The sequence below is a fragment of the Pelobates fuscus genome, chromosome 11 (genome assembly GCF_036172605.1).
Source record: "Pelobates fuscus isolate aPelFus1 chromosome 11, aPelFus1.pri, whole genome shotgun sequence".
In the NCBI taxonomy this organism is placed as follows: domain Eukaryota; kingdom Metazoa; phylum Chordata; class Amphibia; order Anura; family Pelobatidae; genus Pelobates; species Pelobates fuscus.
The window spans coordinates 83,617,617-83,645,199 of record NC_086327.1 but is presented as its reverse complement, the minus strand read 5'-3'; the positions used below and the strand labels follow the sequence as shown (position 1 = coordinate 83,645,199).

General features: G+C 42.3%; 1 protein-coding gene across 1 annotated transcript; it reads left to right on the top strand.

Moving 5' to 3' along the window:
• Nucleotides 1–3,206: 3,206 nt before the first annotated feature.
• On the top strand, nt 3,207–27,583 carry LOC134576893 (T-cell surface glycoprotein CD3 gamma chain-like). The gene is made up of 5 exons (XM_063435571.1): nt 3,207–3,231; nt 4,208–4,399; nt 7,243–7,374; nt 9,420–9,463; nt 27,392–27,583. The coding sequence occupies exons 1-5, from the start codon at nt 3,207–3,209 to the stop codon at nt 27,443–27,445; spliced, it is 447 nt and encodes a 148-aa protein (XP_063291641.1). The 3' UTR covers nt 27,446–27,583.

Here is a 27,583-nt window from a genome sequence, read left to right as displayed (position 1 = left end):
ATTGTTTTTTTTTTCTCCCTGATGTTTTTTTTCCCTCTATCTTTCCTTGTTTGTGTCTTTTTCCCTTCTGTTGACTCTGATCTTGTGTCTCTCAGATATAATTACAGGTGAGTAACACGATGCGGGTAATGGTAAAATATTGGGCCATTTTGATGCTTTGATGAGATTAAACCTTTTTTTACCTTATTTAATATATTTCTTTTTGACAAGAGCAACATGTAGTACTTTCAAGTCTCTAGGTTCTACCTAATTCCATGAAACGAGGGTCATGTAGTTTAATTGTTTATGCTAGGATTTGCTCATCCAACAGGCACTAAAGATATGTAGATGACCAGAATTTTTTTTTTAAGTTGCAGTCTTGTCCACTGGTTAGAATGAGTATCCATGATATGTAATGCATGTGTGTAACTACTAATGTGTTTGACTGGATGTGGCTAATACCATGCGTGTTTGTAATGTAGTTCTCGGGATGAAAATATCATTTTGCCTCTTTATAAATCACCGGTAAGACCACTCCTTGAATATGCTGTGAAATTTTATTAGTAAGGCGTTCCACTGCTTAAGTATATGGGTATGTTAAACTGTAAAACAAATAATATGCTTTTTGGTATAGAATCAGAATGATAGTTAGTATTGTAATGTGTTTTTTTTTTTCCAAGTCTGTCCTGTTTAAAGATTATTGTTGTATACATGTAGGAGCTATTAGCAGTAGAAAGAGGGAAGTGCTCATGCCACTGTACAGAACACTGGTGAGACCTCACTTGGAGTATTGTACGCAGTACTGGAGACCGTATCTTCAGAAGGATATTGATACCTTAGAGAGAGTTCAGAGAAGGGCTACTAAACTGGTTCATGGATTGCAGGATAAAACTCACAAGGAAAGGTTAAAGGATCTTAACATGTATAGCTTTGAGGAAAGACAAGACAGGGGGATATGATAGAAACATTTAAATACACAAAGGGAATCAACACAGTAAAGAAGGAGACTATATTAAAAAAGAAGAAAAACTACCAACACAAGAGGACATAGTCTTAAATTAGAAGGGCAAAGGTTTAAAAATAATATCAGGGGGGGCCTGGACGCAGAGCCGAGCGGGCGCAGGTCAGAGCTGCTCCCGCTCCAAACGCCAAATCTGCTGGTTAAAAAGCCTCAAAACGACTCCAAATCTCATCAAATGGGCCACCAACGAAGAGCTGCTGACAAGGGCTACGCGTTGGTGCCAAATACCAGGCACCGACTGCAGAACACCCAGCAACGCAACCCGAGGCCTACAAGCATGGCCGGCATGGAGGAGGCGGCCGCTCCCCCGCCGCCAGCGACGGCTTACAGAAAGAGACTGGGCCCACGTTCCCCCCCCTATGGACCGGCGGGGGTTATCCCGGTCCCAGCTGCCCATTACCTGCTGCCAAGCGACGACGGGGTAACCCGAAAACGACTGACACTCTGTGCAGCCGTGGACAAGATGGCGGACTCTGCACGGACCCCCACCACACCGGACCTACTGGAGCCGCTAGAGGTCCGCCTTGACAAGCTATTCACAGCCTTCTGGAAGAGGCTCGAGAGCAGACCACGAACCGCGAAACCGCCACCTGACCCACCTTGCCCTCCCCACTACGCACCAAGCTTGATCAGCCGGCAGGCTCATGTGACACACTCCGACGAGAGGCGGAGGAGACGGGTGAAGCCCAGGGCACGTGGGCCATGCAAGCAGAGGAACAGGGGCTGCCACCAAGCACCCACCCGCAGACCTGGGGGCACTACCTGCCTTCCCCTAAAAGGAATCCGCTGGGCTACAACGGGACCACCGAAGCGAGACACCGTGAAACAGGCACCGGAACAGAATGCTGGCAGGAGGAACGCCTTACCGCCGCATGGCAACTGGGTTCCTGCACGCAACACCGGCCTCTATGCAACACTGGCTGCTCTATCCACCGACTACCTCGTCTGCCCTCACTCCCAGCGCACATGTCCAGCCTCCAGGGAAGGGGTTGGGTGACCGAGACGGACTCTAGTCTCCAGCTGGCTAAGGACAGTGTCCCCCCCTCTGCGGGCATAAGCTGAGTAAACTGTCGACCACTCTATAACAAAGCATATCTGTATTTTGTTCTTTTTTGTTTCTTCACAAAGTTAGACACAAGCCTGCTATCCTAATGCTACGGTTATTGTATATGCTATACTGTATCCTAATTACCATCTTATACCCTATACTCTATGTTACAGAATACTACTTTCTATTATAAAGCGTACTCCCTCGCAAGTTAGACATATTTTTGCCATTATGAAACCGCAGTTGTCACATTAACATGACCCAGTGGCACTTTTATTTTATTTTATTTTATGACTCTACCTATGTGTAACTGCCCATTAAGGGAAGCCTGGACCGTAATTACTTACTAAGCAAGTCTGTCTACAGCCTCACTTAGGTAATGTTCAACTAGACCTAATCAACAGGGCTTTCTTGTACTCCACGCTTAGTTCCACGAAGGTTTGGCAGACCTATCAGTAGAGGCAATATCGGTTAGACAAGCCACACTATTTACTTCAGCCACCATTACATGTTTAAGTATCCTGGGTAATATAGCGGTAATTGCTTGCGATTAAATGGCTACTACCCTACACGCAATCGAACTGAATGTTCCTATTATAAACTTGTTAATATATAAAAATGTGCTCATTATACTACTGCTCCTAATGTAATGCTTGAAAAATGCTTGAGGATTGCTGTTGGGGCACCACAAGCTTGTATGTCTTAATCACTATGCACACCAAAAATAAAGAATTTAAAAAAAAAAAAAAAAAAATAATATCAGGAAGTATTACTTTACTGAGAGGGTAGTGGATGCATGGAATAGCCTTCCAACTGAAGTGGTAAAGGTTATCACAGTAAAGGAGTTTAAGTATGCGTAGGCAATCCTAACTATAAGATAAGGCCAGAGACTAATGAAATTGTTTAGAAAATTGGGCAGACTAGATGGGCCGAATGGTTCTTATCTGCCGTCACATTCTATTATGTTTACTACTTTCTCGTTGCAAACAGTCAATCCAGTATTCGGATAAACAGACCACCACTTAGTCATATGCACCAACGCGAGCTTGCTACACTATCAATGAGGACAACAGGTCAACTGCATACTGGGACACTCGCGTATCACAGGCTCTGCTGGGAGGGTTGGGAAGGGAGACCGTAATCGGACCCGCTTATAACATGGAGATGGAGGTGCGCACCATGGGTACACCCAATTAGATTCTCGACTATGATTACCCCCACCCTCCAGGGACTTTCCTGAGAACCTAACGCTGTCCCGGGAGTCCACAGTAGAAAGGGATTGGCGGGACACCTATTGGTCTGTTCCTTCGACTTCCCAATCTAACGCTTTCACCCTGTCTTGTACCTCTGGCACTGCCTACACCGCATATGATTATGATAAGCTTCCAGATTACTGTGCCTAATAACGATACGCAACAGTTAACGACATTTCATTGTATTGTATGATACTTCCAGCTTACCCTGAAAATGTCATCCTGTATGTTACCTTTCTCCCGTGAACCATGTTATTGTACTATTTCATCTCACACTTAAGATATTCTTTCTTCATACGGAGTCCTGCGAGCCTCCATGCTAACACTAATGCTGAGACCTCTGCATTTTGACTTACTGTTTACCTTACAGTTGATAGAAACCTGCGAGTTTCACCTGTTTAATCATACTGATTACCGTATATGACATATGATTGCTTAATAAAAAGATTTACAAAAAAAAAAAAACAGTCAATCCAGAATGTTGATTGACAATTATTTATCTGTATAGAGAGCTGATCACTACTACAATTATATGGGCAGAGAGAATTGTGGAAAATAAAAGGGGTGGTCCAGGCAACGTAACCACTACAAATTTGGGGTTTCTGTCTTCTCCATAAAGTTAAAGCGGAAGTTCTCATTTTGCTTTAGCTATAGCAATTTTCTGCAGCAATTCACAGCATTAAATGTCTTTGATAAAGTATTAACATCAGTTCGTTAGCACCAACATTAGAAAGGACAACATTTTAGAAAACGATCTTTTCAACAAATAGAAAGATTTTGAAGAAATGTTTGGTAAAAATGCGAACCACATTAATATGTCATTTGCTGGAACGATCAGTCTAATAAATGCTTGGCCCACTGTATTTTATCCTGTCTCTTCTAACTGCTCTTGGCTTCTCTTGGTAGTTGAAGAATTGAATGGAAAACTGTACCTGAAGTGTCCTAAGAATGCAACTTCATGGTTATTGGACAATGAAATTATAGATGACATGGACGGCGCTCAGAAACTGGATCTGGGCTCCATATGGGACGATCCTCGAGGATACTACTCTTGTAAATACGATGAGAAAGTTCTGAGTCTTACTGTCTATGTTAGAAGTGAGTTCACACTGACTCTCAGAGAATTATTCTCTAAAGTTTGAATTGTTGTGTATTCAAAATTAATTACAAGTGAATTTCAAATTATAGGTCACAATAGCCAGAATCAGCCAGATCAGAAAAAATATCAAATTCTGCTGTTTTCAGTTTGGCTATTTAGACCTAGAACTGGAAAATCTGTTAGAATTCACATTGGATTCCTGACAAATCACATTTTCGTTATTAACCTGCAGATCTTTTTCAATGTAAAAGGAAGTTTAAACATGTTTTCTGCCCCTCCTGATGTGTCAATTTGTCTCTTTAAGGAAGTATTACTTTACTGAGACTTTACTTTTTATATTAAAAAAGAAGAAAAACTACCACAACAAGAGGACATAGTCTTAAATTAGAGGGGCAAAGGTTTAAAAATAATATCAGGAAGTATTACTTTACTGAGAGTGTAGTGGATGCATGGAATAGCCTTCCAACTGAAGTGGTAAAGGTTAACACAGTAAAGGAGTTTAAGCATGCGTAGCATAGGCATAAGGCTATCCTAACTATAAGATAAGGCCAGGGACTAATGAAAGTATTTAGAATGAACCGAATGATTCTTATCTACCGTCACATTCTATGTTTCTAATGCTTTTAATGGAAAACTCCAAGCACCATAATCACTACAGCACTGGCAGCCTCCTGGTGTAAGTAGTCAATCCTTTTAAGAATGGGTTGACACTTTACCTGACCCTACTAGATGTCTGCTGGGTTCCCACCAGGTGTAAGGAGCTTCCATTAACTCCATTAACTGCCTTACAGAGCCTGATTCATGAGCTGAGAAGCTCTCAGCCAATGAGCGCAGACTAGCATGGCGAGGCTTTGCTAAGTGGCAAAAGATTCTTGAGGAAGGGGAAGAGGCAGCTTGTGCCTGCCAATACCAGCCAGGTAAATTAACAAACCTTTTGTCTTGTGGTTTATCCAGCGCTATATGCAATGTAATGTGTGTATATGACATTAAATGTGAATGAATACATATATAACGTGTCTTACTGAGAAAGGTTCATTTTCCAATTCCTTGCCATGGCAACTCCACCAGGACACTATAAAAGCTATACTCTGCGCATGCACTCTTCATCTGTGACATTTTTAATAAGTAGCCCTTAATATTTTCCTATTCCTTACTTTCCAAATTTTAATAAGTATTTATTGAAAACAATAAAGGATATTATAAACAAGGACAATATATTTATGTTTTGTCAGCAAAAGTTAACTGCATGTTTGCTGACAAAATAAATAAATATATTGTCCTTGGTGCATGTGCCATGTGGTCATGAACTATGTATGACATGTACACACTTTTAGGTTTTGCAAAACTTGTTTAAAGGGACACTATAATCAGCAGAACCACTACAGTTTAATGTAGTGGTTCTGGTGTCTATAGCCTGTCCCTGCAGACTGATCACTGTAAACGCTGCCTATTGAGAGAAAATGAATTGTTTACATTGCTGCCTAGTAACACCTCTAGTGGCGGTCACTCAGATGGCCACTAGAGGTGCTTCCTATATCAGTGTTGTACAGTGTGCAGCACTGGCGTTCAGCGTCTTTTTGTAAATCACTTAATAAACCAATACAACTTATAATAGAAAATAATAAGAGACTCACCAGTGGTCCTGCAGAATGTGCTGGGAATGATTGGATACTGAGTCTGAAAATTGTAAGTGGTGTGTGTGCATGTGTAACCATGTGGCTATCAAAGAGAAATAATGCTACTAAGTGACCATATGTCCTCAGTGACTACTAGTGAATAACAATAAAGAGCTGCATAATATATAAACAATAATAATGTGTGAGAAAAACTAGTAATGTAAAGTGAAAAAATATTTTTGAAAACAAAGTCCAGAAATCTAGAAGAGATTGGTGGATAGACTGACCAGTTTGGAACATTACCTACGTTTGCAAGGCCTAAGAGTTTGACTGTTTTATACGTAGAAGTAACATTTTAATCCTATGTTCTGGGCGTTTTGTCAAAATGTATACAAATCAAATGTGACAGAAAAATGTAGATACGTGAAGGGACAAACATAATCTTAAACAGGTGATTAGACTAAAAGTCATGTGACTGAAAGATAAAAACAAAGGCACTCAGGGGTAACACAATAGGCAGATTTAACAGAATAAAGTGTAACAGCCAAGCAGCAACTTTCGATCCATAACCGAGGTCTTTGTCAAGCTTGATATTAACTCTGAGTGACCAGACCTTCCTTTTTTTTCTACTGCTATGTGGAGTTATGCCAACCCTTGGCTCAGCTTCACCTTGTGGTCTTAAGGTGAAGAATAGCGGTTCCTATCTCTCTTGGAATAATATGTGATTGCAATTTGTCATCACACCTATACACCATGCAGAACAAGGCTTGAGTTAAACAACCAAGGGCCAAGAAACAGTAGCAAAGAAAGAAGCAACTACCTAAATGAAGCAGTTGTAGGTACAGATAGGTACAGGTGGCATGTTTATACTGTTTAGTGTGGAACCCATGTGGTAAATAGCATTTAGACGCTCATATTAATGTTTACAGGAGACATTAAAACTTTGGGCAGACACTACTAGTTGGTACACATTACATTTTGTAACACGAGAAATGCAACTATTCACTAGTGTCGTCTATTTTAGTGATTGGCATTTTTTGGTAAAGATACAGATAACCGTGTAAACAAGCCCTATGTAAGTGTATACATTAACAATGACAGAATATCACAATCTTACAATATTTATATAAAACACAAGAAATAATGACAGGAAGCCATAAAGTGAAAAGAATGCTCACATCGCTCCAATAATTATTGTTCTTTTTGTACCTATGCCCTTCAATTAGTGTGCCAGAACTGCATTGAGGTGAACACTGGAACAATCTCTGGGTTCCTCGTGGCTGATGTAATTATGATTGTCCTCATTGCCCTGGCTGTATATTTTGTTTCTGGATCAGAGACCCGAAGACCAGCTAGAGGTGAGAAGATGCATGATTAAAATATGTAATGATTAGAATTTAATTATTTATTTATTATAAACCCTTTTTGGGAAGACTTATCAAAGCAAAACAATTGCTATTGTGGATAAAAAGTGCTAAATGTTGAGACATTCTTTTGGTTTCCATATTGGTATTATTTAGCAGAGTAGAACCAGATTTTTGCTTTGATAAATCCCTTCCATTGAGTGTTTTTTTGTGATGTGTTGTAAAATTGTATAATATTTATGTTTTAAAATTATATTTATGGACATGGCATGTTGCGATAGTTTGGGCTTAGTAAAAAGCCTGTTCTATGTTCGTTCAGAAAGATGATGTGGAATGTTGTACAGTGCTGGACTGGAACAAACATTTGGCCTGTGTATTTAAATGATGCATACTGTGTGTGTTAGAGGAGTCAGCGGTTGTTTCCAGTGTGGGGCTGTTTGTAATGTGTGTGTGGGTTAATGGCTAATTTGTAGTGTGTTTGTATGTTTGTGGTGTGCTATGTGTGTGTGGATACGGACTGTATGTATTGTGTGTGTGTGTGTACGCATGCATGTTTGTATCTAGATCTAGAGGGTCTGTTTGTCGAAGGTGTGTGTTTGGATAGGGCCTGTTTGTGTGGGTGTGTGGATTAGTTTATGTTTGGGAATCACATCGGTTTATAGTATGTATATGTTTCTGAGTCTGTGTTGAGAGGGTTAGCAGTGGATGTGTGGATATGGATTTTTTTGTAGTTTGTGTGTGTGTGTGGGGGGGGGGGGGAATTGTTTAGAGTTGGTATGTGTGGTCTGGGGGAGTTAAAACATTATTAAAGGAAAACTGTCATTACATTTTATCATATATATTTTTTAAAGTTATGTTTAATGAAAGTTAATTATATATTTTTTAATTCAGGAGTATTGTTGTTGCTTTTTTTATTTTTATTTTTTAGAAAAAACGATGATCGGTCAGACTCTACTGTTATCTGACCAACTGCTGCTCAACCTAACTTGTCTACTGCTGCAGTAGAACAATCACAACAGAAAGCAAGTTAGGCTGAGCAACAGTTGGTCAGATAGCAGTAGAGTTTGACACAGCATGCCACAATCAATATATGTCCTTTTTAAAACAATATCCTTAACCTTAAAGGGACACTATAGTGCAACTACATGTATTCCTGACCCTATAGTGTTAACACGACCATCTAGCCCCCCTGGGCCCCTCATGCCTCCATAAATATAGTAAAAATCTTACTGTATTCAAGCCAGAAGCTGTAAATCTGCATGCTGTTAGACTCAGGAAAAACAAGCAGTCTGCTGACATGTGATAGCCTGATCCAATCACAGTGCTTCCCCATAGGATTGGCTGAGACTGACAAAGAGGCAGATCAGGGGCAGAACCAGCATGATTCAAACACAGCCCTGTTGGTCCGGTGGGCAGAGAATTATGGTCTGTGCCTCTGCCACGTTTAGAACACTTATGTTGAGGTTAGAGCATGCAGTGCAGGAGCAGTTCACGTGTACTACAACCTCCTGATGACCCAAGATTAGAGTGCACTGGCAAGGCCAGTCAGGAAGTATTTTATCTTCGCACCAGTCCATGAAGGGTTAGAGTGCCCCGTTTGGACTGGCGCTCCAGTAGCATCAGCCCTTTATGGGCGGGTTGAAGATCATTTTATGTCCCCAGTCTGCCTTGGCATATGTCTAAGCTATCATGTCTCTTCAGACATTTGCCCGAAGGTCAATCTGGGCCTATATTTATGTGCAGGCTAGCCTTAGGCAATCCAGTTGTCAAGACCAGTGCCAAAGGGTAGCCATCAGTGTTATAAAATTTTTTTGGGATATGTGCTAAAACTGACAATATGAGCATATATTGGAAAAAATGTTTAAGCATGTTACATGACTGTCATGCATGCACTGATATTGTGTGCGTGAAGTGACCATGACCTGTGTGTACTATATTATAAATGGATTGCATTTCTTTGGTTTACTATATTGCAGCAGCTGCTGTAATTTCCCCATGATTAATAACTGTGTCTGATCAAGTTTTTTTTTTTTTTGCAGCATCTGACAAACAAATGCTGATCCAAAATGAGGACCCATATCAGGTAAGGGAAAAAACCTTGCCAGCATAAAAATAAATTAAAGACAAAACAATATAGGCGGGGGGCGGATCCAAACACCCCTGGCCAATCAGCATCTCCTCAATGTGGCAACTGACGTTTAATGTGGATAAGTGCAAGATAATGCATTTTGGACGTAAAAACCCAAGGGCAGAATACAGAATATTTGATAGAGTCCTAACCTTAACATCCGAGGAAAGGGATTTAGGGGTGATTATTTCAGATGACTTTTAAAGGTAGGCAGACAATGTAATAGAGCAGCAGGAAATGCTAGCATTGTTAAAAAATAATATCAGGAAGTATTACTTTACTGTGGATGCATGGAATAGCCTTCCAGCTGAAGTGGTAGAGGTTAACACAGTAAAGGAGTTTAAGCATGCGTGGGATGGTTATAAGGCTATCCTTGCTATAATATAAGGCCAGGGACTAATGAAAGTATTTAGAAAATTGGGCAGACTAGATGGGCCGAATGGTTCTCATCTGCTGTCACATTCTATGCTTCTATGTTTCAATGCATGAATCAATGGTTCTCTTTGAGGAAAGTTCAGCGTCTCCATGCAGAGGGTGGAGACACTGAATGACATACCATGCAGCACTTCCCCAGGAAGCACCTCTAGTAGCCATCTGAGGAGTGGCCACTGGAGGTCTTCCTAGGCTGCAATGTCAGAGAAAAGGCAGTGTTTACAACAAAAAGTCTGCATGGACTGACTATAGACACCATAACAACTACATTAAGCTATAGTTGTACTGGTGACTATAGGTTCCCTTTAAGTTTAGGTTTGTCCCCCCACATCCCTTCTAAGTTCCCACAACCCCTCTCTCTGCAAGAGCATGAGAAAGCAGGGATTTTTTTTAATTTCTCCTATCTCAGGGCCAGAAGGTTATGGGCAGATAATGCAGTTCATATAAATTAGAGTTGACTCTCTTATATTATACTAATAATATATTTTTTTTTTTCTTACTTGTGTGTCATAGTCGGAATCTCTACATGAATAGAGATGATCCTGTGGAAACGTATCTTAAAACTTTCCTGTATAAAACTGGATAAAATGGGCAAACATGCAAGTGTAACAGAACATTCTCAACTGCTCACATGAGCATTTAACAGTGGAAAGGACCCTCCAGACAGCTAAATCACTTGTGTGTCCTGTTTTTTCATTTTACAAAAAGTGCAGAATTCAATAGAAATTGGTCCAACTGATCCTGTTACTTCCTTGCTGTTTAGTTAATTTGAGCTAAAATCAATAGGCAGGAAATTGCTTAAATGACCTGCCTTGCAAACATTTCTTATTGAGCTGTATTAGGAAATCTGTGATTGGACAGCCAAAGAAATTCTGGGCTAGAGACAGGGTCAGTACCAGTATTAGATAATGATAAAAAAGATAAAAGAATGAGACAGCGCTGGTTAACTTACAGGCAGCAACCCTTAAAAGGGAATCCCTCAGACCCTTTAAGACAAGACAAATAAAAACAATAATAAAAAAGACTGCGCCACAGTCAATAATATAAGATAAAAGTATGCAAAAGTCTGATTAAAAAGAAAGTCCAACTTGTGTGTCCTTACGAATGGTCTTTAGTGCAATGGTGAGGTCTTCTAATACTGTAGTGGTTCCACTTTATATAGAAGATAAAAAAGAGAGGGACAACCAATAGTGCAATATGTAATATTCAAATGTGGACGTAAAAGAAATAGTGGTAGAAAACTCACATTTGCCAGAGCTTATGTCCAGCTCTAGAGTAAAGCGCATACAGCGGTATAATCCCCGCTTATGGGATATATATTGGGTCCCTCTCCGTCACTGATGTCCAATTCTCGGGATAAAAGAGACAGCCGATAGTGCTCACTGTATAACAGTGTCAATAAAATTAATAAAAAATGTACTTACAAATGGAGAGCAGACCGACTGCTCTGTGATGTCAGCTTGGGTGGATTGATCCCCACCTAGGATTTCTTTAAGTACAGGAAACTTCCAAGGGTTTTTTCCAGTTTTTTTTTAAAACCAATCAAAAAATAAATAAAATAATAAAAGCCTGGGTAAAAAAGGTTATGTGTCTATAAAAAAGGTAATTAGCACAAACAAATTACCAAAATACTTTAATATATATAAAAATACACAATATTTAAATTTCCATAACGCGTTTCGTCAACAGACTTTATCAAATGAAATAATTTTTATCTTCTATATAAAGTGGAACCACTACAGTATTAGAAGACCTCACCATTGCACTAAAGACCATTCGTAAGGACACACAAGTTGGACTTTTTTTTTAATCTGACTTTTGCATACTTTTATCTTATATTATTGACTGTGGCGCAGCCTTTTTTATTATTGTTTTTATCAGTACCAGTATTGTTGGCAACACAGGCGAAGATGCATTTTGCCGCCTCCCACCTCCCCCCCACCCAAAAAAATGCATCTTCACCTGTGTGATTGTAACCCACTTTTGAGTTTCTTGCCACCTTTAGTGTTTCATATCCCCTCTTTTGAATATCTTACCCTCTGTAGAGGACCACTGATAACCCAACTGGTTGCCTCTGCTAACCTCTCTTGAAACCGTTTTTAAATATATTTCTCCCCCCCCCCCCCCCCAGTAACCAGACAAGACATCGTTCTGGGAGTAATCTGGTTTTATTGCTCAGAATGCATTTTTTTATGCTCAGACCCCCAGCATAGGGTCTCCATTCTCTTATACAGTGATCCCAACCAGGCGTCTCTGTGTCTGGGAGATAATTGAGTCAAGGACTGGTAAGGCAATTATGTCCTGGATAAAGAGAGCCGAACACAGTAAAATCCCGAAAACACATAGAAGACCGTTATGAACCCCCACAAGTTTTATATCCCCAGATAGCTCTCAATGGAGCGCACATGCCGTTCAAATAGTGCTCTGATCCGTGAGTTTTGTAGAAATGTCACCCCGTTAAAGTTTAGACCAACCGCTGGCGTGGTTTCCTGCCAAAAAAGTTACAGGTGTTTAAAGGTATTAGTGTTTAACAGGGTCTCTGGACAGTTGTGAAAGGTGTGCTCCCCCTGGCTCATAGGTCGCGATTGTTCCTCCCCCCACCTAGTAGCTCCCCTCCAAAAAGCGCTCTCCTGGGGTATTGGGAAAAGGGTAAAAATTGAATGCCAAGTTAACCAGGACAAGGTGGTCTGTGTGGCCAAGCTGGAGTTCCAGGGTGAACTCATAAAAGTCCTGCTGACTCGTTCGGAAATAGTGCACGAATAGACGGGAGATATGTGCCTGCTGGACTTTTATAGAGGGGAGGGAGAACAGAAAGCCAGGAAGTGTTATAGTCCTTTCGGTACTTTTAGTGGGGTTTGCCACACCCTCTTTTGCCACTTTTGGTGTCTTACAACCTTTTAGAGTATTTTATCCCCCCTTTTCTATGTCTTACACCTCCTTGTGTGTCCTTACAACCCCCCTTGTGTATCTCTTTCTCCCCCGTGCCCCTTTGTGTGTCTCTTTCCTCTTAAGGCATACAGACATTGATATACATGCACAAATACATACATGTACAAAGACACAAAGATACAGGCACCCAGAAACAATTATTCAGGCACACAGTAACAAAGATATACAGACAAACAGTTATAAAAGGCATACACTCAAACAAACAAACACAGTCATACAGGCACACAGTCATACAATCTGTACATACAGGTACACCGTCATACAAACACAGGCATACAGTCTTACAGAAACATACAGGCACTATCATACAGAGACATACATATAATGTCATACAGAGACATACAGACACAGTCAAATAGAGACATACAAACACAGATATAGACACAGTCATACAGAGACATACTGACGCATGTATACAGGCAGAATAAGGCATACAAAGACATATGGACACAGTCATACATAGACATGCAGAGGCCCACATACACAGGCATACAGAGACATACAGACATACAATCATACAGATACATACAGACACAAGCATACCGAGACAGATAGGCATAGAGAGACATCTTACAGAGACTTACAGAGTCTCACAGAGTCATACAGACAAAGGCATACAGATAAATACAGACACAGTCATACAGAGACATACAGATGGGAATACATTCACAGTCATACAGAGACATACATATAGGCAGTCATACATGCAGTAACAATTACATACTTACATCTCAGCTCTGTGGAATCAGGTCCCTGGGAAGTATGCTGTCCAGCTCTGTGATCTGTGGAGTTCCAATTCAGTAGCCAAGTCCCATCACTAAGCACCAGCCGCATAGTGTACTCCACAGATAGCAGAGATATGATGTGATTCATATCCCCGCACCCTCCACATAGCCTGCGGTATGCTGGACAGAGATGCTGGAGCTTGGCCACACTACATAATGTGACTAGCAGGAGAGGACCTCATGCCGGTCACTCGGACATTGCCCCACCTGGGCCAGTGTGTACTAATGCGACTGCCTGAGCCACCTTATGGAAGCGCTGGACCTGGCTAGGGAAGAAGAAGGGAGAGCTTGCAAAGGCTTCAGGAAGAGATCTGCAACTTTTGCAAGCTGTTTTTAGATATACCGCCAGTGGGGGAAAAAAATGCATAATTAAGTGAATGTGTTTTTTTCGTTGGGAGTATATCTACTAAATTGTAAAACATTTTATATATATATTTTTTCATTGGAGTGTTCCTTTAACCCCTTAAGGACACATGACATGTCATGATTCCCTTTTATTCCAGAAGTTTGGTCCTTAAGGGCTTAAAGGGACACTGTAGGCACCCTGTTCCAAATTATTATGCAAATGCTATTTAAGTGTCACAAAGATTAAATATTTCGTTTTTCAGTTTAACTCATGGATGGCATTGTGTCTCAGAGTTCTTTTGATCACTGAAAACAATCTCGGACACCTGTGATAATTAGATTGCCAGGTGAGCCCAATTTAAGGAAAAACTACTAAAGGAGAGCACCATTTTCATGCAATACGGGGAAGAAAAAGGATCTCTCTGCTGCCGAAAAGAGTGAAATAGTTCAATGCCTTAGACGAGGTATGAAAACATTAGATATTTCATGAAAACTTAAGCGTGATCATCGCACTAGTAAGAGATTGATACCGGAGAAACTGACGGAAGCAAAGCACAGAGAGATGGACACAGGTTTCTTCAGGAAGGAAGAGATTCTTTATTGGATCACCGATCGGGACTCAGAGGGACTAACGTCACCAAAATACAGCAAGTTCTGAGCCCCGGACAATAGTGCAGGCTCCTTATATAGGCACATAACTCCTCCCATATTAAGCTCCACCCGCACATTCTCTTGACCAATCAATACAAATAAGAATTAACTTCCTGCTTGACCGCATGGCCTGTCCAGCACAATGGAGGAGGGGAATACTACATCCTGTATTCTTGCACATGCTCCGTACACTACTGATCGTATCTTGCCTCGTGCAACCAACTGATCGATACGTCAGCATATGCACGTACACATGCCACGTGGTAATCTCGGCCTACTAAATTTATTTTTACCGAGATTCCACCACATTCCCCCCTTTGATGCCTCTTGATATTTCACAATTACTTGAGGCATCACTTAACCTTAGTTTGCATACACCGCAAGTCACCTTGAACCAGACCAGACTTATTTTATGATGTGAATCTTCAACACTCATCTTCCTGCATTGGTTCTCCCTGATCTAGAGCCTCATATTTATAAATTGCCATTATCTGTGCAGCAGCCTTCCTCTCTGCTATATTTTCTATCAGGCTTTGCACAGACCTAACCACTAAGGGTATAAGACACGGCAGGAGTAGACACAACATTAAAATCAGTAGGACTCCACCTACCACTGCCTTAAGCCCTCCAAACCACTCATACCAGCTACCAAACCAACTACCCGGATTGTACCCTTTCCATACCTGAGTAGGCACATGCGCTAGTTTAACTATATGGCTAGTAAGCTCAGCTATTGCTTGCCCTTCGTCATCTATTTGAAGACAGCAATTGCTCAGGTTAAACTTCCCACATACACCTCCCTCTACTGCCAAAAGGTAATCCAAGGCTAATCTATTTTGGTAGACTGCTGTCCTCATCCTGGTATTATGCTTCGCTAGAAGATTGAGCGCTTGTGATGTCTCGTTAGTAATGATCTCAACCACCGCCTGTAATCTTATAATACGGTTGAGCATATAAATAGGGGTTCTATAACCAAAGGTACCATCTTCTGCCCACGTGGCTGGCCCATAATAATCTATAATACGCTGGGGAGGCCATTCATTATCTTCCCAGGCGCCTATCTCTATGGGTCCCCTTTTCTTCCTATGATTCACATCATACACTTTAACACCTGTTTCAATAGGTAACAAGAAGAAGGATGGTTTGAGCATACCCAACACACATGCCCCTTCCCAGTCCTGTGGCAACTCCGAATAGGCTTTCTTACCACAGATCCAGTACAAATTTGCTGGGGCTCTCCAGGTAGATGTGATAGATAGGTCAAACCACACATCCTTTAAATTGGCGTATCTAGCAAACGGGTTAGATGGTTCTGAGACATTTGAAGCCGACCACCAAGTTGTATTCTTTGTATCATCATCATAAGCTTTTTGCCCTAGACAAGTTAATTCTCCTACAGAAGTATTATACATCATTCCTTTCCTTGCTATGCAAACATAACCTATGATGGAGGTCTTTAATCTCCACTCAGATTTACCTCTAACACTCATATGATAATCGGCTTGTATAGATATTAATTGGTCAACTGCCTCAGAACCGGACATTACCTCCTTTGCTTCCCAAGGCCATTGGTCTCCCATGTTAGTACCTCCACACACATAGCAGTTGGTAACATTAAGACTACCGGCAATACTTTCGGCTAAATCGATGAACAGGTTTTTAGCATTATGGGGGATCTTATTATCTATACCAGGCATAGGCAACCTTCGGCACTCCAGATGTTTTGGACTACACCTCCCATGATGCTTTGTCAGCATCATGGGTATAAGAGCATTATGGGGGATGTAGTCCACAACATCTGGAGTGCCAAAGGTTGCCTATCCCTGATCTATACTCATCTCTTCATAAAAGGAATGGTATACTTGATGAGTCTGGGAGGATACCGTATCAGTCTCTATCCCTATAAACAATACTGTCCCAGGATCTAAACCCGTCCCATATATTTGAAACCCAAATAAATTACCATACTTGTCTAAGAACTTGTCGGGGTTATTTATAAGTATATGGACTGGATTGCATTCCATAGACTTACAATATGGGCTGGTAGGCAACTTAGTCACTATCATGTCCTTGTCTACTGTCTGTCCCCAAGTTGCCCACCCCACACAAGACCAATATGGGCAAAAGTTATAATCTCTATTTGGGCATCTAGGACTCACATATTTATTTTTACTACTGGGACAAATATATTTATCGTTAGACCCATACGTCCTCTCCCATCTAAGATCCCCACATACATTCCACGGCTTTCTACCACTTGATATCGCCTTACATGCATCAAATAGCAGAACACCCAAAGAATGTACGGATTCTAACACCGTCTTGTTAATTAGGGTCCCCTGAGGATCTCCATTCCTGAGAGTCAACCAAATTGTACGAGGTTGATACTCCGGACTGAAACACCTAGGTTCTCCTACTCCTAAATGGCACACACTATATTCTATATTTAGGTATCTACATCTTGATACATCTCCTTTACACTCGTATTGTGAATGCCAAATTAGGGTTTGGGAAATATGGTTACCTGTTCTTGTAGTCTTAATGCATACCTCACAGCTAGGAGTGTCGGTACCTCTACCTTCCTGAATATAAAAATACACATAAATAAACATTATCAAGAACACATCTTTCGCCGTCATCCTCAGTCTTCGTCCGTGCGAAGGCACCTCAGCTTCCAGGATGTAAGGGCTGCAGGGAATGGAGTTCTGCTCGTCTTCACAGGAGTCCCTTCGAGACTTTCCTGGCTTATACACTATACGTCGGTGAGCGGACAGGCTTTATTATGGCCGTCTAAACACTCACTTCACCAAATCTCTGTAACAATAAAATTTGTAATCCACAAAGTTCCTCGTTACTCCGACTGAGTCGTGCGTTTTAACCGGATCTTGCAGGGATTCTCTGGATCTGCTGTAACTTGCCAAGAATCGACTGCTGCTGGTTTAACCCTGGAGTGATGTATCCACGGAGTCACTTCGGCTACTTTTATCGCTGTAGGGGTAGACAAAAGAACAACATAAGGACCTCTCCACTTGGGCCCTAACGGTACATTATTCCACTCTTTAATCCACACTTGATCTCCTGGGTGGTAACTATGAACTGGGGGATAAATATTCACAGGTAATCTATCTTGTACCCATTTCTGTACCTCCTCCATAGCCTTACCCAACTCTACAACCTGCTGCCGGGTAATTCCTTCTCCCAACTGACTCAAATCCCCCCTTAAGTTACCAAGTACGGGAGGTGGTCGCCCATACATGATTTCAAAAGGAGAGAGGCCCATCCTTCTGGTAGGGGTACTGCGGATTCGCAATAGAGCTATGGGTAAGAGAACGTTCCACTTAAGTTGGGTTTCCTGACACATTTTAGCCAACTGATTCTTAATAGTTCTATTCATTCTCTCTACCTTACCAGAACTCTGGGGTCTATATGCAGTATGAAGCCTCCACTTTATACCAAGCATATGAGTCAGTTGCTGTAGGCACTGATGAACAAAAGCTGGACCATTGTCCGATCCTATAGAGCAGGGTAGTCCATATCGGGGTATTATTTCTCGTAACAGGAATCTCACAACTTCTCCTGTTTTCTCTGTACGAGTAGGACATGCTTCTACCCAGCCTGAATAGGTGCACACAATTACCAGCAGGTAACGATGTCCACCCGATTTAGGCATCACTGTATAGTCAATTTGTAAATCGGACATGGGGAGTCCCCCCATAAACTGGACTCCTGGTGGCTTTACTGGTCCTTGTCTTGCATTATTTTTAGCACACGTCACACATCTTCGTACAATGGCCTGAGTCAAGTTGGACAATCTTGGTATGTAGAAATGTTTTCTGAGAGATTCTTCTGTGCTGTCTCTCCCAGAATGTGTCCCGTTGTGATAATTTTGGACAATTTCTACCGCTAGTGATGCTGGAATGACTATTCTTCCATCTTCTAACTGATACCATTTGTTCTCCAAATACTTTCCAGGTTCAGTCTTTAACCACTCCTCTTCTTGAGCTGTATTAACTGGAGTCCATTGAGACAGTGGAGTTGGTATAAGGGCAGCTATATGCCCCACATACTCCTGTCTTCCCGATTCAGCGGCACGCTTAGCTGTACTGTCTGCCATCCGATTTCCCTTGGTTACATCACCATCTCCTCTTAGATGCGCTCGACAATGTATGATACCGACTTCTTTCGGCTCCCACACTGTTTCCAATAGTTGTAGGATTTCAGCTGCATACTTGATTTCTTTGCCTTCTGAATTCAATAGTCCTCTTTCTTTATACAAAGCTCCGTGGGCATGAGTGGTTAAAAGCGCATACTTGGAGTCCGTGTAGATGTTCACTCTTAAACCTTCAGCCAATTGTAACGCTCGTGTCAGTGCTATCAATTCTGCCTTTTGTGCTGATGTTCCTTTCGCCAGTGGCCGAGCTTCTATCACCTTGTCTATTGTTGTTACTGCATATCCTGCATATCGGATCCCTTCTTTCACATAACTACTGCCGTCAGTGTAATATTGAACATCGGGGTTCTGGATGGGAAAATCACGAAGATCTGGTCTACTTGAAAATACTTCATCCATTACTTCCAAACAATCATGTTGACTTTCAGTAGGTTGTGGCAAAAGGGTAGCTGGATTTAAGGTGTTTACAGTCTCTAAATGCACTCTTGGGTTTTCACACAACATTGCTTGATACTTGGTCATACGGCTGTTACTAAACCAATGATTTCCTTTGTAATCCAACAACGTCTGTACTGCATGTGGGACTCGTACATAAAGTTCTTGACCCAGAGTGAGTTTATCGGCTTCAGCTACTAGCAGGGCGGCTGCAGCTACAGCTCTTAGACAAGGTGGAAGTCCGCTGGCCACTGCATCCAGTTGCTTAGACATGTAGGCAACAGGTCTTTGCCATGATCCCAAGTACTGTGTCAATACTCCCACAGCCATTCTTCTTTGCTCATGTACATACAGGTAGAATGGTCGTGTGTGATCAGGTAGACCTAATGCTGGGGCACTCATCAAAGCCTTCTTCACATCTTCAAATGCCGTTTGCTGTTCTTGAGTCCATAAGAAGGGGTCGTGCTCTGTACCTTTGATAGCTGCATACAGAGGTTTTGCCAGTATCGCGTAGCTGGGAATCCATATCCTACAGAAGCCTGCTGCCCCCAAGAATTCTCGCACTTGTCTTCTATTCTTGGGTATCGGTATTTGGCACACAGCTTCTTTTCTCTCTGGCCCCATAATTCTTTGACCTTCAGAGATATGGAATCCCAGATATTTGACAGTTGGCAAACACAACTGAGCCTTCTTTCTAGACACCTTGTATCCTGCCTTCCAGAGAATGTGTAGTAGATTGTGCGTTGCTTGCTGACATATTTCTTTTGTAACTGCTGCTATCAACAAGTCATCTACATACTGTAACAATACACACTCTCCTGGAATGGACTCGAAATCCAGTAGATCTTGACTTAGAGCTGAACCAAATAGGGTAGGTGAATTTTTAAACCCTTGGGGCAGTCTTGTCCAGGTCATTTGGCGTTTTGAGCCCGTTACAGCGTTTTCCCATTGAAAAGCGAAGATACATTGACTTTCTGCGGCAATTCGGAGGCAAAAGAAGGCATCTTTGAGATCTAAGACTGTAAAGTAAGTAGCCCCGCCCGGAATTAAAGCAAGCAGGTTATATGGATTGGGTACAACTGGATGTATACTAACAACCGCATCATTGACTGCTCTCAAGTCCTGCACAGGTCGATACTCATCTGTACCGGGCTTTTGAACAGGCAGCAATGGGGTGTTCCAGGGGGAAGTACAGAATTTTAGGATACCATACCGTATGAACTTATCCAGATAAGATTGGATGTTCTTCTTAGCCTTCTGCGGGATGTGATATTGTCTTAGGCTCACTGGATAAACCCCAAGTTTTAGTTCAATTTTAATAGGTGGAATATTGCGGGCCAGTCCTGGTGGGTTGTTCTCTGCCCAAACTCCTGGTATGTTGAATAAGGACTCATCACTCCTAGGGTTTTGGCTAGTCAACGCTGTATAAAGTCGCCACTCTTCTTCCTTTGGTACGGATAATGTCATAATACCTGAAGGTCCATTAAACTTTAAGGATGTTGTTCCATTTGGTAGGAACGTAATCTGCGCTTGTAACTTAGATAGCATATCACGTCCCAGCAATTGGACTGGACATTCAGGCATATAAAGGAATTGATGTTTTACTACGTGGCCTCCCAATGTACAGAGTCGACTTTTAAGAACCGGTTTTTCAGCACTTCTTCCAGTTGCTCCTATTACAGTAATAGTCCTTCCAGATGGAGGAGCAACTAGATTAGTCACCACTGAATGTTCAGCACCAGTGTCGATCATGAACGCACTCCTTTTTCCCCCTATTGATACATCGACCATAGGCTCCGCTCGACCAAGGGGGATGGAGCCCGGTCGGTATCAATAGTCCTCCATGACCGTGTCAGCCAATCCTACAAAGTCCCTGCCTTCTCTATCGCGGGACCTTTGCGCTGCTGGGAAATACCTATCTTCCCTAACACTTCCTCTGTTCCCATTGCTCCCTCTATTACCATTACTCCCTCCGGGGCCTCCTCTACCTCTCGCTCTGCCTCTAAAGTTTCCATAACCTGCCCTGGGTTGGTCTCTCTCGTACTGCTCTCTTTGTGGACACTCGTTCCTCCAATGCCCTTCTTCCTTGCAATACGCGCACTGATTCCTACTCAAAGGCTCCCTATTCCATCTACTATCGCCTCTATCTGGGCCCCGTCTATCTACGCCTGCGATCGCTACCGCTAGCATATCAGCCTTTTTACGCATCTTGCGCTCTTCCTCTTTCTTACTTTCTGTTTCCCTGTTCATATACACTTTATTCGCTACCTCCATTAGTTGGGTGATAGACATTCCTGCAAACCCTTCTAACTTCTGTAGCTTGCGCTTAATATCTCCGTAAGCTTGGCTGACAAAGGCGGAGTTCACCATTCGGGAATTATCTGCGTCTTCCGGATTAAAGGGGGTATACAAGCGGTATGCCTCCAATAATCGGTCATAAAAGACACTGGGCGCTTCATCACTTTTCTGAATCACCTCAACTGTCTTCGACATATTAATGGCTTTCTTTCCTCCGGCTTTCATGCCAGCAATTATAGCGTCTCTATAGGCTCTGAGCTGAACCATATCAGCACCATTTACATTCCAGTCGGGATCGGTGTTGGGATAATGTGTTGCGGCCCATGCTGCTGGATTGGCTTGATTCAAAGCACGGGCTCTATCCTCTAGCGCTTTAATGGCCGCTTGATTAATCCTTGTCCTTTCCTCATTGTTAAACAAAGTCATTAATAACTGCTGGCAATCAGCCCATGTCGGGTTATGTGTCTGAACTATTGAGGTGAACAGATCGGTCATAGCTTGTGGTTTCTCAGTATACGAGGAATTGTGGGTCTTCCAATTTAAGAGATCGGTTGTCGTGAACGGGACATATACGAAGACTGGGTCAGCATGTGCCATTTGACCTGCGGCATCGATATAGGCTGACCCGGGATTCAGACGAAGAGGCATCTGATAATGTTTTAATTGTTGGGTACCGGTCAGTTGTCGGGTTTGTATGGAGCTACGTGGAGGGGCGTCAGTTATGGGTTCCAGTCGGGGAGAAATAGGGCATGAGGATGTGGGAGCTTGGTTTTGGGAAAAGGTAGTAAATAAAACACTTCGAGCCGAGCTAGAAGAAGCTTGACCGGAAGTCTGAAGTGGCGCCAAATCAGGATATTCAGATCTAATGGGGGTTGGCTCTGATTCCGGAAGGGGAGATTTAGTACGAGAGGGGGTGGATTCTGTACTGGAGGAGGAAGCGGAAGTGGATGAGGGCAATGAGGGGAGGGGTGCAGGACTTCCTGCATTTGCGTCACTTCCTCTTAAAGGAAAGTAAGGGGGCGGCAAAGGGATCTCGGACTCAGGGGGCGTGTCCAAAATGGGCCTAACACCAGTCCTAGTGGACAAACAAGTCCTAGCCACCATGAGGCGACACTGCTCCTCGTGGCACGTCTGGATCCATTTTGGCGAGTCATTTACGGCCTGTCTCCAACAATCAATATAAGGAAACTGCCCGTAAAGTTCAGGCCTACCTGATACAGCCACGTGTAAGCGCTGTACCAGAGTTGGATCCAAACTGCCACGTGGCGGCCATGCCGCAACCAAAGTAGGCCACTCCCTAGTACACAAAGTGACCAAACGTACAGGAGACATTTTAACCCCAAAATCACAGGTTTTAAATCCCTTTTTAAAATTCTTCACCATACAACCTAAGGGATCCGGAATCGTTGACTGCGACGCGCCCATACTTATCAATGGAACGTCGTTGACAACGAATACTATACACGCGTACTATTCAACAGTCACACCCGTTTCCTCTGGCAACAGCACCACGTGGTACGGTTACCAAGTGAAACGTACACAATAACACAATAAACACTCAGGGAATTCCCGTACACACACAGCTGTTACACCAGTCACTAGATAAACAATATTATGCCCTTTGGCGAAACTATACAGTCACCCACGCTATAATTCTCTATATACGAATTACCCGTCTATAACACACCCCAGTAACATCGTCTTTTACAAATAGCGGTTACAGTACGGTTAGCATAGGTCAAAGCACAATTTAAGGTCACAATACAATTATTAGTGGTTATGGTGTTAAACATGCAATGGACGACAATGATTAGTACTTATATACAGTGTCAGTAAATATACAGGGTTATGGTACCGTGCACTATAATACAGCAACACACTATTAACACTCTCGCTAGACGGCTGAGCTCGCGCTATCTAACAAGATATACACTTTACTAAACAATCTTTAACACATTTACAATTCCCAACTAAACTATTGGCCAGTACCTTGAATGGACGACCTAAAACTATGTACACCCGTTTTGGTTAGCCACACTGCCCAAGCACCACATATAGCGAGCTAGAGGACCGAATTTACACAGGCGCCTCTTAGTCGATTACTATCAAAAATCTAGTGGGTTCCAAATTTACACGCCTTCCCACTTAGCCAAGATAGGTTGAGAGCTAGCGAACCGAATTTACACAGGCGCCGCTTAGTCTCCCGGTCCCTCCGACCTAGCGAACGTAATATACACCCTAGAACGCTAGTCTAGACAAGACACCGGTGTCCGGCTAGGGCTATTTACACAGGACCCCGCCTGACTAACCAAATCAAACGGTCTGACTAAAGAGCGTTCGATTGAGCGGTGCGCCTTCGCTCCTTCCCTCCGACAGAGGGGGCAGATTCCATACACAAATAACCCCTTATGGGCCTACCGCACAATCGGTATACCCCTAGTGGGTCTGCCGTCTAAAACAGCAGTTGTCTTACCTCCTCGTTCTTGAACCTGAGTTCACACTCATCGACGGGGACACCCCAGCACTTCTTACGTAGAGGCCGATGATCTCCTGGACAACAGACCAGTGGCGCCGAGACGAAGGGAGGTCCACGCAGAAGTTCAGGGGTGCAGCCGTAGAGAACGTGGGCAAAGATAGACCGTCTCACGCCTCTGCCTGTCAGCTACCGTTGAACGATGAGTTTCCCGGCCAATGCACCAAATGATACCGGAGAAACTGACGGAAGCAAAGCACAGAGAGATGGACACAGGTTTCTTCAGGAAGGAAGAGATTCTTTATTGGATCACCGATCGGGACTCAGAGGGACTAACGTCACCAAAATACAGCAAGTTCTGAGCCCCGGACAATAGTGCAGGCTCCTTATATAGGCACATAACTCCTCCCATATTAAGCTCCACCCGCACATTCTCTTGACCAATCAATACAAATAAGAATTAACTTCCTGCTTGACCGCATGGCCTGTCCAGCACAATGGAGGAGGGGAATACTACATCCTGTATTCTTGCACATGCTCCGTACACTACTGATCGTATCTTGCCTCGTGCAACCAACTGATCGATACGTCAGCATATGCACGTACACATGCCACGTGGTAATCTCGGCCTACTAAATTTATTTTTACCGAGATTCCACCACAAGATTTGTGGCTGATTCAGAGCACAAACGGGTTCGTGCAGAAATGGCTGCATTGGGTAGAAAAATACATGGACTCATTTTAAACAGTTCCTGTTCACTGATGAGTGCTGTGCAACCCTGGATGGTCCAGATGGATGGAGTAGTGGATGGTTGGTGGACGGCCACCCTGTTCCAACAAGGCTGCGACGTCAGCAAGGCGGTGCTGGAGTCATGTTTTGGGCTGGAATTATGGGAAGAGAGCTGGTCGGCCCCTTTAGGGTCCCCGAAGGTGTAAAGATGACCTCTGCAAAGTATGTGGAATTTCTGACTGACCACTTTCTTCCCTGGTACAGAAGGAAGAACTATGCTTTCTGTAATAAAATCATCTTCATGCATGACAATGCACCATCTCTTGCTGCAAAGAACACCTCTGCATCAATGGCTGCTATGGGGATATAAGGAGAGAAAGTCATGGTGTGGCCTCCATCCTCCCCTGATCTCAATCCTATTGAGAACCTTTGGAGCATCCTCAAACAAAAGTTATATGAGGGTGGGAGGCAGTTTACATCCAAACAGCAGCTCTGGGAGGCTATTCTGACATCTTGCAAACAAATTCAAGCAGAAACTGTCCAAAAATTCACAAGTTCAATGGATGCAAGACTTGTGAAGCTGCTATCAAATAAGGGGTCCTAGGTGAGGTCGGATGAGCAAAACACTCCTTGAGAAACCTATCATTAAGCGGCTCCCCTTGGGCCTTCCCCCCCATCAATTTCCCCCACACACTCACCCCTAATTATTTCACTCTACCTCCTCGGTTTCTCGAGGATGTTCTCTTTCTGGTTCCTCTCTTCCTTTATATTCTTTCTCTTCCTCACAAATGGAGGATCGTGCATAAAGGGAATACAAAAGTGTTACAACTAAGTTATGGAAGCAACTGTGATTACAGATAGCAGATTAAAGATACAGATTACAGATAGCACTCCTAGTTGTTCTTAGGGCAAACAACTGCAAGGTAGTTACATATTTTATTTACTATAAAACACCAGACGGGATGTCTTGAGATAAGTAAAGATGTGAATTACCTGGGGTAACACAGGCAAAAACGCACTCCGCAATCTCAACTTATGTACTGTATACATATCAGAATGTGCATTCATGTTGATAATGTAAAATGCTAACAACCCACCGTACATGCCTGTGTATACATGTCTTGATGTTATTGTATATGCTATGTATAAGATGTCCTGTATTAGAATAAATAAAGAATTTAAAAAAAAATAAGGGGTCCTATGTTAAAATGTAACGTGACCTGTTAAAATGTTTAAAAAGTTAAAATGTTGTTATAAGTTTGATTGCAATAGCTTTTGATTTCAGTAAATATGCTGCAAACACAACAAATTACAATTTTCAGTTCTTTACAACCTATAAAGTGTTTTGAAACTTACTGTGCGTAATAATTTGGAACAGTGCATTATACGTTTTTTATGTTTAAAAAAAAAACCTGTTATCATTAGGAGGTTTGTTCAATAAAATTTGAATTGTACTCTTAATAGTTGATAACATGAGAATTATGCTGACTGTTATTTACATAAATTATTAAGGTAAATGAGAGAAATATCATTTGCGTAATAATTTGGAACAGGGTGTATTTCAGCATTTATATTGCAGCACTAAGTCGTCTGCCCTCAGTGGCTGTCTACCAGACAGCCACTGGGGGTGCTTCCGGAATCGTAACAGACTTTTGGTCTGTTATCTGACGCTGGATGTAATCACGCTCTACATGAGGACCTCCAGCATCAGATTTTTCCCCATAGGAAAGCATTGATTGGCATTTGCCGCGCTTGTGCATTAGACCTCCCTCCACGCGGGTCGGAGGGGGCGGAGCTTCGACCCAGTGCCAAGGGACAATGGCGCTGGGATAAGGTAAGTAAATAAAGGGTTTTTAACACTTTATTTACTGGGGAGGGGGGCGCGTCGGAGGGGGAAGGCAGAGGGATCGATAGTGCCAGGAATACAACTTTGTATTCCTGGCACTACAGTATCCCTTTAAATATTTTTTTTGCATAAGTTATCAGAATGTTAACATTCTGAATGGTTTCAGCTTAATTAGATCACCATCCTGACACTTTAATAAGAAACAATCCTAAAAAGGCAGGTTACAGGGCAGAGAAGTATTATTACAGCCCAACTGTATTTATTTCTAAAAGTATTCCTAGAGACAATATGCTATATATTAAGGGCGAGTTTATGTAAAAAGTTAAAGCGGCACTGTCACCGTCTTGGAACTTTGCTGAATTCGCAAAGACCCGTTAATGGCGACAGGGGTCCGGTGGCTAGAGGACAGGTAAAAATAACTTTACTTACCTGAACCTGTCCCTAGCGGGGATTGGCTTTTACATTGCAGGGATAACTGGAGCAGGACACTGCACCCAGACCACTTCAATGAGATGAAGTGGTCTTGGTGCAAAGATGCAAAGTAACCATTGCAGGAAGTATAGCAAATATCATTAGGGAAGTATATAGTATATAAATTATATGTATGCATAAATTAAAATGGACTTTTGCACTGAGCTTTAAAAGAACATGTTTACTTTATGTATTTGACTTTTTAATTTTTTTTTAATTATATCATATTTTCAATTGGAGTATGTTTTCTTTGCACAAATAATGTTTTACATCTCTAGCACTTCTTTACTTTTTCAGAAGCTGCATAACAGACAAGAATCGGCGTACAGCCAGCTGAACAACAGAAAATAAGTTTATTTTACAGAATGGAAAAATGCAAAGATTCGAATTTGCTGAGCTCCTGTTTTTTGTCTTGTGTATCTTAAATGGCACCCATTATGGAAACTCAACCTGTGTTCTGCTTTGCTCTGATTAAATGCGTAAAAATAA

Coding starts and splice junctions, on each gene's coding strand:
- LOC134576893 (XM_063435571.1), top strand. CDS start 3,207: ATGGAGATGGAGGTGCGCACCATGG. Junction 3,232..4,207: donor GATGGAGGTGCGCACCATGG/GTACACCCAATT, acceptor TTCTCTTGGTAG/TTGAAGAATTGAATGGAAAA. Junction 4,400..7,242: donor TCTTACTGTCTATGTTAGAA/GTGAGTTCACAC, acceptor CCCTTCAATTAG/TGTGCCAGAACTGCATTGAG.